This window comes from Emydura macquarii, unplaced genomic scaffold (genome assembly GCF_026122565.2).
Source record: "Emydura macquarii macquarii isolate MOO-44397 ecotype Brisbane River unplaced genomic scaffold, CSIRO-AGI_Emac_v2 contig_2372, whole genome shotgun sequence".
NCBI lineage: Eukaryota > Metazoa > Chordata > Testudines > Chelidae > Emydura > Emydura macquarii.
The window spans coordinates 2,226,339-2,239,211 of NW_027132509.1; the positions used below are offsets into that span (position 1 = coordinate 2,226,339).

A 12,873-nucleotide genomic window follows, 5' to 3' on the forward strand; every position below is an offset into this window, starting at 1 on the left:
CTTATGACATTCCATTTATAACACCTTCAGCGTATTGAGTATCAGGATCATTCATATTCAGATTCATTAGAGAAGAGCAGAAGTTTTCTGGCCCTAGTGCATCCCTATCGGTCACAGAAATTTCCATAGAGTCTCTTTGAAATGGGTTCAACTCAGGACACATTACACTGGATGATATTTCCCCGTTTCTAACCAACATTTCTCAGCTAGATTTTTCTAACACAAAATTCTGGTTATCATGTTTAGACAGCCAATTAAACAAGCCTCAGGAGACCAGACTGGATCACAAACATGCAGATAGCTATAGTTTTGCTCTGAAATATTTTACATCCAAAACAGGGAAAGCAATGAGAAAGTGCAGCTAGGAGTAATATATATGCTATTAAATATTTAATCTGTTAATTTTATAATGTGTATAATTTTTGTGGTTAACAAAAATCAGCATGCCAATCACTCTTTACTTAAATGTATTGGCACTTACAGATAATGTCAAATATAAACACACATGCAAGGAAAGAACAACAGTGGAAAAACAAATGCCACTCCAATTCTAAGGTTATTTTTAGATTTATCAGATCTACAATGTTCTATGTAGGTCTATATTATACACTTTACATTGTCAGCTTCAAAAGAGTTTTTATTTCAGTTTTCATGTATTAAGAGATACATCGGACTTAGCAAAGTACAGAAAAATGTTAACCCAATGTACATTTTAATATTATTATTCATTACCTTTCAATAACACAATTAAGCAGTCTTATTACCTTGACAAGGTGAATTCTAACTAGGCAATAAATATATTGATATTTCTACCACCTTTAAGAAACAAACAAAAAACAACTGTGATCTCTCTTTATTTGCCACCTTACTGTAATCTTATCAGTATCTCCCAAAAGTTATCTATTTTGTTCTTTCAGTAGCCAGTATAGGGTGGTGTTAAATTTGGCAATTATTTCCTTTCCAGAGGCCAAACAAACCTGCAATATACCTATCTCTATTTCTTCCCTCACACCCTAAAGGGAATGGGATTTGAACTAATCTGCAATTTCGAGCTTTAACATGGCTGCTGCTCATTTACCAGGTTAGCTAAGGAAAAGGTCTTTTCTACAATTGATTTAAAGTATCTTGAACTTTATCTTAATAAAATATTTATGCTGCAGTAATCAAAATTCATGCACCTGCTGACATTGTATTAATTATTATTATTTATATTATCGTAGCACCTCGGAGTCATAGGTGCTGGAACTAGCAGGGGGGACGGCTTGAAGTGGTTTCCATTATATACAGGGTTTACGGTTTCGTTCAATGGCTCTCAGCACTGCCACTATAAAAATTGTTCCAGCACCCCAGCTAGGAGCCCCACTTATGGACAAAGGCCCCATTGTACTGTATAAACACATAACAAAAAAATGGTCGCTGCCTCCCACTCCCAATTTCCCAGTTTAATGTGTTAGCAATGTAGGAGGAACGCAGTGGAATCAAGCAAATGAATAGAGACAAAGAAGGTGATGTGCAAGAAGTACCTCATATGGTTCATCAGTGGCCCCTATTGCTATTTAATTAATAATGCTCGCTAGCTCTGAAGGAAGTCCCACCCAATCTAGTATCTGCAAATCTAAAATACCCCTATCAGAATAGTATCTAGGCGCCAATCCTCCTCCATTACAAAAATGTTGGTGGTGATGGGAAAGTGAAAGAACACAGGCTCTGAAGGCCTGAATTTGGAAAACGTGCTGAAGGGCACATCATACACTGCACCATCCTCCCAACTGATATTTAAAACATCAAGCAAGCGTCAACACATAGCTCTTGCTTATTTGTGAATTAATCTCATTTTTCTCTCAGAAACATACGGCAGGGTAGCCCTTTGGGGGTTTGGGGAAGAGTTAGCCCTTCTGATTCCCACGTATTTCAGCCTGTCACTTAGAAAATCAGGGGGAGGTGTGAGGCTTGCAGCCATTGTTAGACTTAAGGATTTATGCAAATTGAAATTTACATTGTTTTAGGTCGTCCATGCAATTTGTATCAGCCTCTTACTGGATAGAAGGTATCTGTACGTGTTACAAAGCAAATATGGTAAGAGATATGCAGCACGGATCCAAACAAGATACCCCTCCTGAATCCACATCCCTGATAATATTCACCGGTTTGCAATCCTGCACTTTGATTACTCTTGGGCTGGAAGGTACAGGTTCTCTTAGCAGGGAGAATACACTGGAGTTCTGAATCTTGCAAAGTTTTTGGAATCTTTCAAACCTGAATGAGTCAGAGAGCAGGACCACAAACTTCAACAGCAGAGGGGAGAAAGATATTTTTAAAACAACAGGACTGTGAAGTTTTAGACATGTTATCTTTTTAAAAAAATTAGACACAAATAAATATATTTCTACTACTCTGATTTCTTCTCACAATGCATAGATTCATATTTAAGTTTTCTGCTTTAATTTTTTCTTTAATTTTGAGAAAAACTATAGTTGAAGATTTCTCTACCTTGCCCATCCATTTTAAAACTATATGCATAATCATAAACCTATTTCACATATGTTTAATTGTATCTGGTTAAGTATTCATTTTGTATTAGTTTTTCCATAAGACCTGATCCTGCATTTTTTGCACACCCAACACACCTACCAAAGTCAATAGGAATGCAAGATGTGGCCCTAAAGTCCCGCTCCTCAAAGATATTTAGGCATCTAACTTTTTAGATGCTTAAATACCTTTGTAGATCTGGACCTTAGTTTATGGTATATCTACACTGCAACCAGAAGCATACTTCCCAGGATAGGCAGACATCCGCTCTGCTTTGCTTGAACTACTGTAGCTAGGCGAAGCATGGATGTCACATCTGTAACTTTACTCACTTGAGAAGTTCTATTGACGGACTACTCCCATGAATGAAGTTATAGTTGTGCATGAGAGTTTGTAGAATCAGGGCCTAACTTACCTATTCCCAAGAGGTGTATCTAACATCAACTCTAATGTTTTGCTCGTTTGTTGTCTATTATTACTTATGTCTTGTTTTTTAGACTGCAAGCTCTTTGGGGCAGGGACTGTGCTTCTTGTATGTTTGTACACCACCGAGGATGATGGGAGGGGTTCCCACCAACTTCAGCACTACACTAATATAAATAAATAATAATAATAATAATGAGAATTAAAAACCAGTGTCCAAACTGTAAATGTTGGATGTAGATTTCTTCCTTCCTGAGTTCCAGGTGCTCGGTTTGGTCACATCACTTCAAAGATTTGACAGGCAAACATTTGGACAAAAGATACAATTCACCCAATGCCACCCTTTGTCTAAAAGATAAAAAATAAAACGAACTTTCTCATCACAAATATGCTGAATCTGGCAAACGCTTTCAGCATGGGAAATCCGGCTTATTCCATCAAAGTTTAAAAAATACCTTTGCATAAACTGAAAAGAGTTAGTAAGTTCTATCTAACAAAAATAAACTGATTGTTAAGGAATATATATAACCTTAGAAGTAGACTGTGTGTATAATCCCTCAGGGGATTATAACGACTCACCTAGGCCCCAATTCAGCCAGGCATTAAGCATGTGTTTCAGCAAAACATTTAAATACATGCTTAACTTTGAGCATGTTCCCATGTTCCACTGAAAACTGATGAATCAACGTCCTAAAACTTTGGTTCTGTCATTTGCTCCTTTGTAAATATGATGGGAAAATGTACTCAGTGCATCTGACCTAAAGCTCAGAAAGTGCAAATTGAGAGACTGCCCTCCTGCTTAATTTCCTAAAAAAAACTAACAAATCCCTTCATCCCTTGAGAAAAGTGTTCAGAACTCTCACTACCATTATGTGAATGTGTTAAGTGGGAGAAGAGACCACAGCAGCCATTTTCTTTAGACACGGGCTGTAAAGGTGGCTTAGAGAAAGAGAGTGTTATATCCAAAGCTATATATAGAATTCTCCTCCTAGAAAATGACAGCCTAGTCCTGGCTTTTAAGATGTTGATAGCAACAGTAATGTATAATACATAACTGACCTTTTAAAGAGAATTTAAAAATAATCAAAAGCTAACTGTGCAATCTGAGTAGACAGCCCATAAATACAAGCTCAAGAAAAGCCTGCATAGACACACAAAAAAAGAGTAAATAGTGAGTCAATGTGAGTCAGAGCTAGACTACACATGGCGAAGCTTGTAAATAAAACATGCCAGCCAATATGTTCTCCCAACTCTAAACGGCAAGTTAGTAGTTTGGCATTGAATTAATGAATTCAAAAAATATAAACATTAAAAATTTATGCCAAAAATGCTTTTCAGCTCTGAAACTGCTCCAGACTGACAGAGAGCTCTTTGGTGGAGATTTCCACCAGCATTTTCCTTTATTACCCTAACATTTCATCACTGTACATTGATCTTCTCAGACATAAACTAAACTACCCTTCACGCAAGCATGGAGTGGGAATGACTAAAATCACAATGTGAATTCACTGTTCTGTTGGACTTCCCAATATTTGCACATAGGAAACCCTGAAACATTTATTGGGGAAAAACAAAATCAGGTAGAATGAGACCAAATTATTTTAGCAAAGCCTGATTGAAAATGAAAACGGTTGTCTGGTGCATCCTCTGCAGAAGGACTCCTGGCAGCCAGGGCACAACTCCTCAGGAGGACTGGGGAAGACCTGAGGCATACTAGTACTTGCGTGTGACTTCAGAATATGTGTGCTAGCTGATTGAAGTGCTAAGCCCACTTGAAGATATGATTCCCAGAATCAGGCAATAATAGGTGTCAGTTCTCTTATTGCTTTTTGAGTACTGTGAACGGATCCTTCCTATTTTGGTGCTTTTTTCCCCATTATCGTTTAGGGTGCTATGAAAACGCTAGAAATTTTATTTTGTTTTTAAAGTTGACATGTTGTTTCTGTCAAGGCTGCCATTAGCTTCTGTCATCTGAAGAAGCTGATTGGCTGTTGTGGGAAACATCATGCAATCAAAGAAATACAGTAATGAAAATCCTATCTAAAAAAATAAGCCTTCTGCTTCAATAATAAAGGCAAATCCACACTTTCCAAAGTCAAAACTGAAATTGCCTTTCAAAGTCTCACAGAGAGATTAGTTTGAAAGAAGAGATTTACATTTTGGAGGACTGAAACCGAGTTTCATTAGGAGTAACCCTAAATGATACTGCCTCCTAGTGGTTATCAATGTGTGACTCATCCACAGAGTAATCTGAAATGCTACTCTGCATTGGCTCACAACGATTCACAAAAGTAAATGCAGGATAGCTATAAAATAGAAGGCAAAAGTAACCCTATTTTCCATTTCTCATGTTTGTGATGCCTTACAAAACACAGTTATTGGAAAACATTTTAACTTGTGAACTATGTGATGTAATTCATGCTACACAGGGATACCTCAGCATTTTAGCTTAGGAAACGGCCTTTTCAAGAGTATTTGGTATTAACCATCATGCAAAAACAATTAGTTGTTCAAGCAAGTATGAAGATAAATATCCCCTCAAAGGGTTTTGTGCTTTTCAAGCCTTAAATGCAACAATTACAGACCCAAAGACTGTTCCTGAGAGTTGGGTTATTTTTTGTTGCTTGTCTGAATGGGTTTCTTTGGATCATGTGTTGTAAATCCTTGAAGCTCTTTTAGCTACAGTCTGAGCTTGTGATGAATTCTCTTCTTGTTCCTCAGTCCTCTGATATTTTAAAAATATGTCTGACTTTAAGAAGCGGCTGTAGCTGTCGTACTTCATGAGATTGAATATCTGGAAGGGGGAAACGAAAAAAAAAATGACTCAAATAAAATAGATCCTAAACCAGAAGGAAAATAAGAAAGTTCTAAAATGTGTGCCTTTCAGCACTAAAATGGATTGGCCAGAAAGAATGACATTAAAATAAATCTTATATACTCTAAAAGTGATTGTGTATAATCATGGGATTCCATGTTTGTTGTCTCTCAATAATGTCCATATCAAATTTGATCAGCCTATGAGTCAAATGATGGTTTTTCTGCCTGTGAACACACTGCGAACGCAACCTGATATTTGAAAGCTGGGTTCACACATCACCATCTGTAGTAATGGGCCTGCAGCTGGCACTAGTTAACAATTACATATGGTGCACCAGCCAGGACATAACCCAGCTCCCACCCACAGCAAGGCTGGCTCTGCAGGGCCACCAGCAAAAAAAAAAACAAAAAAAACATAGTGACGATGGCATTCAGAAAATTCAGTAGAGAAATATAACTCAGAATGCACAGAGGAGGCAGAGCTGTATACAGTCACCTTTCTGATCACAATCACCCTTTAATATCATTCACAGTAGAGTCTGAGTATGCACACACAGCATTGAGATATTAACAAAAGAGCCTCTAAATAATTTAAACAAACAGTTGAAGGTGCAAATGTGTCACTGGATTGAAATAGCTAGCTTGTCCAACACTCCTTTAGTTTAGCTCACACTTATAACCGGCTTAGCCAACACTTGTTACCCACCTGAGGGGTGACAGCCTGGTTCCAGTCAAGCCAATGGAATTTTGCCATTGACTTCAGGGAGATAGAAGCACAAGGCATTATTCTATTACTCTTCTAGTAATTAATAACAAATATATATAATAAATATTTCACCTGAAAACTCTTCATGGTTTTTGTTTTAAAATAAAATTTAAAATAAATATTTTATCCCCATTTCCCCACCACCCTTTTTTTAGGTATTTTTGGGAGCTAGTCATGTTGTCTTTTCTCTTCCAGGACTTCCAATTCCCTGCTGCTCTTGAACTCAGCCTCATCCTCCAACTCAGTTGTTTTCTCCCTTCCTACTTCCATCTATTTCTGAGCAAACTCTTACAACTCCCTTGGATTTTTACTACCACCAACAAAAAGTCTGTAGCGCTCTGAGTTGTTTAGACCGTGACTATTTTGCTTAGGCTAAAAAAGCTATGGGAGAAAACAAATACTGCAACTCATAACTGCAAACCCTAATTGAAACAAAACAAAAAAAGCATACATCACCCTCTGGCAATGAGTGCAGCAGAGTAGCTTCTCTGAGTCACACTTCGTGACTGATTACATTTTATGGTGCCCAAAGTCACTAAACTAAGTTTCCAAGAGGAATTTTTGGATTCTCAGCTGCTTCAATAAGTAGGGTTACAAATTCCATGTGTGGATAATTGAAACTGTAGTTTTATGGGTCTCATTTTTAAAATGTTTCAAACTGTTAGTGCAACTCTGGCTGGCTGGTTTGTAGAGAGAAAGCTTGTTCTTTTCATGTCTGCAGTAATCTTAGCTACAAAAAACTCTTAATAAAACATGTGCATGGATGAGCTCTAATATCCTGCTTGCAAAATAAATGACACAGGGGCTATCGTACTAACTGTTTTTATATATAAATCATTAAAACCTCCTTGCTTTAATTCAAATGCTGAATGGATTTAAATGAATTTTAACTCAAGTTAGCTACATCGACATAGAATCCTATCAGTGACAAGGCACAGGTAGTTTTTACTTTGTTGTGGGGCTAGTTGAAGTTAACCCTATACCTCCCACTTGGGGTTGACCTTGACTGACTACAAAAACGACCTATGCCACATCTCCACTAGCATTCTACATTCAGACAGCGATCTCAATGAAAAGTACACCTTTTTTTTTTTTTTTTTTTTTTTTTTTTGCAGAGGTTCATGAGCCAGAGTTTGGGACTTACAAACTAGGTTTTGATCTTACAGCATTTGCCTTCTGATGGGATGTGACCAGTTGCCACCATGAAAAGGAGAGATCTGTAAATGTAACAGTCCTGGAGTGTGACAACTACACAGATTTCTGAGATTTTTATAGACAGGTGCAGAAAAGGAATTTTCTCTCTCTCTCTCTTTTTTTTTTAGCTGAATGGATGGAGATTTGCTGGAATCTCTGCATGAAACAGGTGCGCATACCTGGCCAAAAAGGTAGAAATTCACCAGGTTTCTAATAACCACTAAAGTCCCAGTCCCTCCCCCTCCCCTGTAAATAGCAGCCTTTGTGCTCAAGCTGTATCCAAATAACTACACACATAGGGCCAAATACCGATACTCATAATATTTAGTAGTACCTTACTCCACAAGAAGTCCCATTGAAATCAATAGGGCTACTCGAGAAGAAAAGTGCTACTCACCATGAGTATGGTCAGAATATGGTCTCCAAGCTATATCCCCTTTTATATTTCATAAACAGTGCCAGCCGTCTCTCAGATTGTCCTGTGGAAGCAAATCATACCACTCCTTGTAACTTAATAAGGGAACAAACCAGAGAAGAGCACGATTGCTGCTGGCGTACTGTGTAGCAACGGCAGACAAAAACTGCATTCTGTACAGTGGAAATTGGCAGCATTCCACAGGTGTTTAGTTTTACAATGTTTACAGACATCCTTGAGTAGCACATTAATGTGACTCCCCTAGAACCTGGTTTGGGAATTCATGCCTCTTTGGCTGTTCCCATCTTTGCACATATCCCTCTGCTGAAATGGAGAATAGTTAAAGTCTTCTCCATTCTCTCCAATTTCATCATCACAATCATATAACCGTCTGCGATGAATGGTAACAACAGGGTTTGCAAGAATACTTTCTTTCCAGTTCCCCCTAAGTCAAACAGATTCTTCTGTGAAAGATTTTGCTTTATCACATGGAAATTGGGCTTTAGACATTTCCACTGTTAATCATCTGGAATCCACTTTAAGGGAAGCTAAACCTTTGCTCCTCAGCCCACTTTAATACCTGGCAGATGCTTTCAGCATGTGATGTCAACTTTGATGAACATGCTATTTAAATCAAATAACTGCTTTGCTGTGAAAGATGTGAACAAGGGGAAAATACAAATACTCAAAAGTGCTGTGGAGGGTGCAACTGGTAGGGGGGCAATGGCCACCTTCATTGGAAGCTGCTGATGAGAATCAATGGCTCCTCAGTCTATGGTAAAGCGGGTTAAAAAATTAAGAGAACTTGCCTCCAAAGTGGACATCTATAAAATTCTGCCCAAAGTCTTGCATTGCCTGATGGGCTGGAATTGGAATCCCAGGAATGACCCCTCTCGAGCGCTGAGGAATTTCAGATCTGCACTAGCAGATCCAAACCCTTCCTCAAGCTATAGAGATTTCTAGATTCGGATACAGAGGCTCACTTCCCAGCTCAGTCCCCCTCTCTAAAGCCCAAGGAGATAAGAGGGGGTATTCCAGAAAGTCTGTTCCATTTTGAATAATTGAGCAGCTGAAATCAAGCAGGGAGAAAAGTCCTGAAGCAGACTCCAGAGACAACAAGGCAGCTAGTAACAGAATACAATGGTACTGAAACCAGCATCAGTCAGTGAGTGCACAGGAAAACATGGGCATGAAATCAGTCAGCTGATGGGTTCCCCAGCTGCTGACAAAAAACACAGGGGCAAATCCTACCAAGTCTCTGTTAAAAGCCCCTACAGCAGAACAGGTGTCATGCAGTGTGAAAAGGAAGGGGCATCACATTACAGGGTTGTGGCAGAGTTGGGGAGAAACGATCTGCCACTTCCCACATCCTCGGACGCTCCCTCCCATATGAACATTATTTCAGCAGAAGTAACCTTCATGGAAGAGCTGCAGCACCTCTCCATGCCTGATGGGGGCAGGACTCCTCCGCTTCCACCTTCCAGGCATCTGCCAAGTGCCCAGTCCTGGTGCTGGACTGAGGATTTGATCCATAACAAATGCAGAGTGGCATCCAGTCACCTGCTCCCAACTTCATTAGGGCACCTTATGCTATCACAGAGTGCATGAGTTTTCCCCAAGCAAGAACAGCAGCAGCAGGCACTCTGGAAGGACCATACAATGTGCAATGTTCCTTTTTAGAGTATGGGGGGCAGCTGAGAAGAATAGAGTATTTACCAAGCTATTTTATTCTTAGCGGCTTTTCATTGTCATTTTTAAAAAGTTAACAAGCACAGGATAGACTGAACTGCAGCCCAGACTCTTCTGTTCCAGCCAGTACATGGGCAGTGTCCTCTCCCCCACATTACCAGGGTATGCTGCCAGAGCAGAACTCCTGTGCCCACTTTTACTTAATTCACTTTCCCTCAGATGCAATTCTGTCCTTTGAAGCGCCCAACTCGGCAAGCTACCAAAGAGTACAGCACATGGCATCCAAGCCTTCATTCTACCCTGAGTCCAGTGGGCATGCATCACTGTGTATCATGTAAGATCATCTATTTTCATACACATATGCATGGGAGCTCATTTTAACAGTTAGCTAGCAATATGCCTGCTCTGGTGGAACTGAGACTATATGTACAGCAATGGCCCATGCTCTGCTGTCCTGCTGCCTCCCTGTTTCTGCCACCTTCACTGCATCTTTCCACATCAGCCATAAAATATGTCCTCAAGTGAGCAGAGTAAATTTAATAACTTTACCTGGTCCTGCAGCTTTTGAAACATTAGTGGGTGAGGTTCTTCCAATATCGTCTCATTCAAACGGGACTGCCCCTCAACATTGACTTGGAAGGAAGCTTTACTGGACAGGAAAGTCATGTAAATTTCTTTAGCTTTTTCTTGCATCTGTGAAAGGTTTACAATGGGAACATGTAACTTTGCCAGAGTCCTCCTTCAAGACATGCTAACAGCATGGGAGATGCCTCTTTCGGGGCAGGATCTCAGAAATAAGATATATAGTCAAAAGAAAGAAAGCATACAATAGGTCAAATTTTTCATGTACATTCTGGCTGGGATTTCCAAAGGAACCCAAGGGAGTTAGTGACCCAGATCCTATTTGGGCACCTCACTCCCTTAGGTTCCTTTGACTACCCAAGCTCCTGACTTCTGTTCTGAAATGTTTATGATTAAATACAAAGGACCTGATTCTCCTCTCACTTACACAGGTGTAAATCAGGCATAAAGCTGGCAGGAGAGGCGAATTAGGCCCCAGAATGCTAAATCATGCAGTAAATTTTCTCTTCTCTTTTGTATTGTAGAAACAAACATGCAGAGAAAGCAACCAAACAGAAATCAGGTACGTGTCTCCTTATGACAGCATTCTACATCTAGTAGTGACATACAGATCATTTCATTCATCATTTAGGAAAGAGATACTCCTTAAACTTTAAGTCTTAAAGGCCCAATCCTGCAACATGCTGGGTGTCCATTGACTTTAATGACAGCCAACAATGCTCAGCACTTCATTCAAGTCATACCTTGTAATGATCAGGCCCTCATCAAGCACATATAAAACTGCACAGAGAAAGCCTTTCACTGTAGCTGAAGAGGTTAGGTGGGGCTTATTTGAGGTAATTTATTTGTCATTGTTTGCTCTGTCTGTTTCAGTGGCCTTCTCTTCATAAATTGGGAATAATGATGAAGTTTAGCACTTATACATCACTCTTCAACTGTAAAGCTCTTTTTTATTATTAAGGACCCCAATTCAGCTCCCACTGAAATCAAATGCAAAACTCCCTTGCTTAAGAAGTTCATGGAAGCAGATAAGAGAATGAGCACAGTGTGAGACTATATTTTAAAGCCGTATGAGATGTAAATCTCAAACTGCTATTCTAAATTTTTCATACTTAGAGCTGGGCACCAGCAGACACTAGAAGATAATTAGCAATGAGTAACCATAAATAATCTGTATTGTATATTTAATGAGGAACAATATTCATAGAACAGCACGAGCCAGAAGACTGCATCTGTGATGGGAAGTGGAACTGAGGAGGAAAGCACTTAAACTCTTGGCCACGAACAAATCACAGGAATACTTTTATGTTTTACAGCTCAGAATAGACATATGGGGATAATTAAAAGGAAGTTATATATGTCTGACTATCTTACTGTATTCCTAAGGTTGAAAGAATTAACCCTCTCACAGCTGATGGCACGCACATGTTGTCCAGCAACATTTCTTTTTAAAAGAGAAGTTTCATTCTCCTGACTGAAACATCAGGATATAATAGATACAGCTTATCATACTGGAGGACTATATTTGGGAGCCATACCGCCTAGGGCTATGATCTTTGTCAACTTCACAAACTAGAGAAGATAGGGTCACTCAGGCCTGCTCTAACTAGAAAAGTTATACTGGTATAACTATGTCCGTTAGACATGTTTTTTTTAACCAATATAATTATACTGATATAAACCGCAGTGTGAATGCAGTTATTCCGATATAAAGGTGCCTTTTATGAGTATAACTTATTTCACTTCCTGCACCGGAATAAGTTATACCCATATAAACACTTTCATATCAGTATAACTTCATCTACCCGGGGGCAGGAAGGGTGGGCAACTTTAACTATAACGGCATAGTTAGAGCAACGTTTTTCTAATGTAGACAAGCCCTCAGGGTATGTTTACGAGGCAGATGGGAGGTGTGATTCCCAACATGAGTGCACAGATCATGCTAGCTTCACTTGAAGTAGTGCACTAAAATGGCGGCCTGGATGTTGTGGAACAGGCAGCGTTCCAGGCTAGCCACCTGAGTCCAAGCTCATCTGACACTCTGGGTCCCAGCTCGAGTGGCTAGCCCAAACTGCCACCTGTGCTACAATGCCCACACTGCTATTTTTAGCATGCTAGCTTGAGTGAAGCTAGCCTAAGTCTGTCTACCCAGCCTGGGAATCACAATTCCCAGGTGCAGAGTAGACATGTCCTCAGAGACCTTCCAGGAAAACCCAGTGTGAGCAGGAAGGAAGCCCTGTCAGTTATTCAGTAGATGGCACTTTTCCTTCCTTCTTTGTCAGCTGGGTGATAAACAGAGCTGTGCCACTGGAAAAGTCTTCCTTTAAATAGGAAGTAAAATGGAAATCTTACTCATGTGTGGTCATTAAAGATCCCTTGGAACGTTTCATTACTATACATGCGCTAGCCCCAACGTACTGGCCAAATTCCAATTTGGACAATAAGGTTCTCTCTACAG

General features: G+C 39.6%; 1 protein-coding gene across 2 annotated transcripts in view; it reads right to left on the minus strand.

Moving 5' to 3' along the window:
• Positions 1-609: 609 nt before the first annotated feature.
• Positions 610-12,873, minus strand: part of RGS10 (regulator of G protein signaling 10) — a 32,787-nt gene continuing 20,523 nt past the window's right edge. For both annotated transcript variants that reach the window (XM_067561321.1, XM_067561322.1), the window contains exons 4-5: positions 10,383-10,526; positions 610-5,746 (exon numbers count right to left, since the gene is read on the minus strand). In XM_067561321.1, the coding sequence (XP_067417422.1) occupies positions 5,600-5,746; positions 10,383-10,526 (291 nt within the window). In that variant the 3' untranslated portion in view covers positions 610-5,599. The remainder of the gene's footprint in view (positions 5,747-10,382; positions 10,527-12,873) is intronic.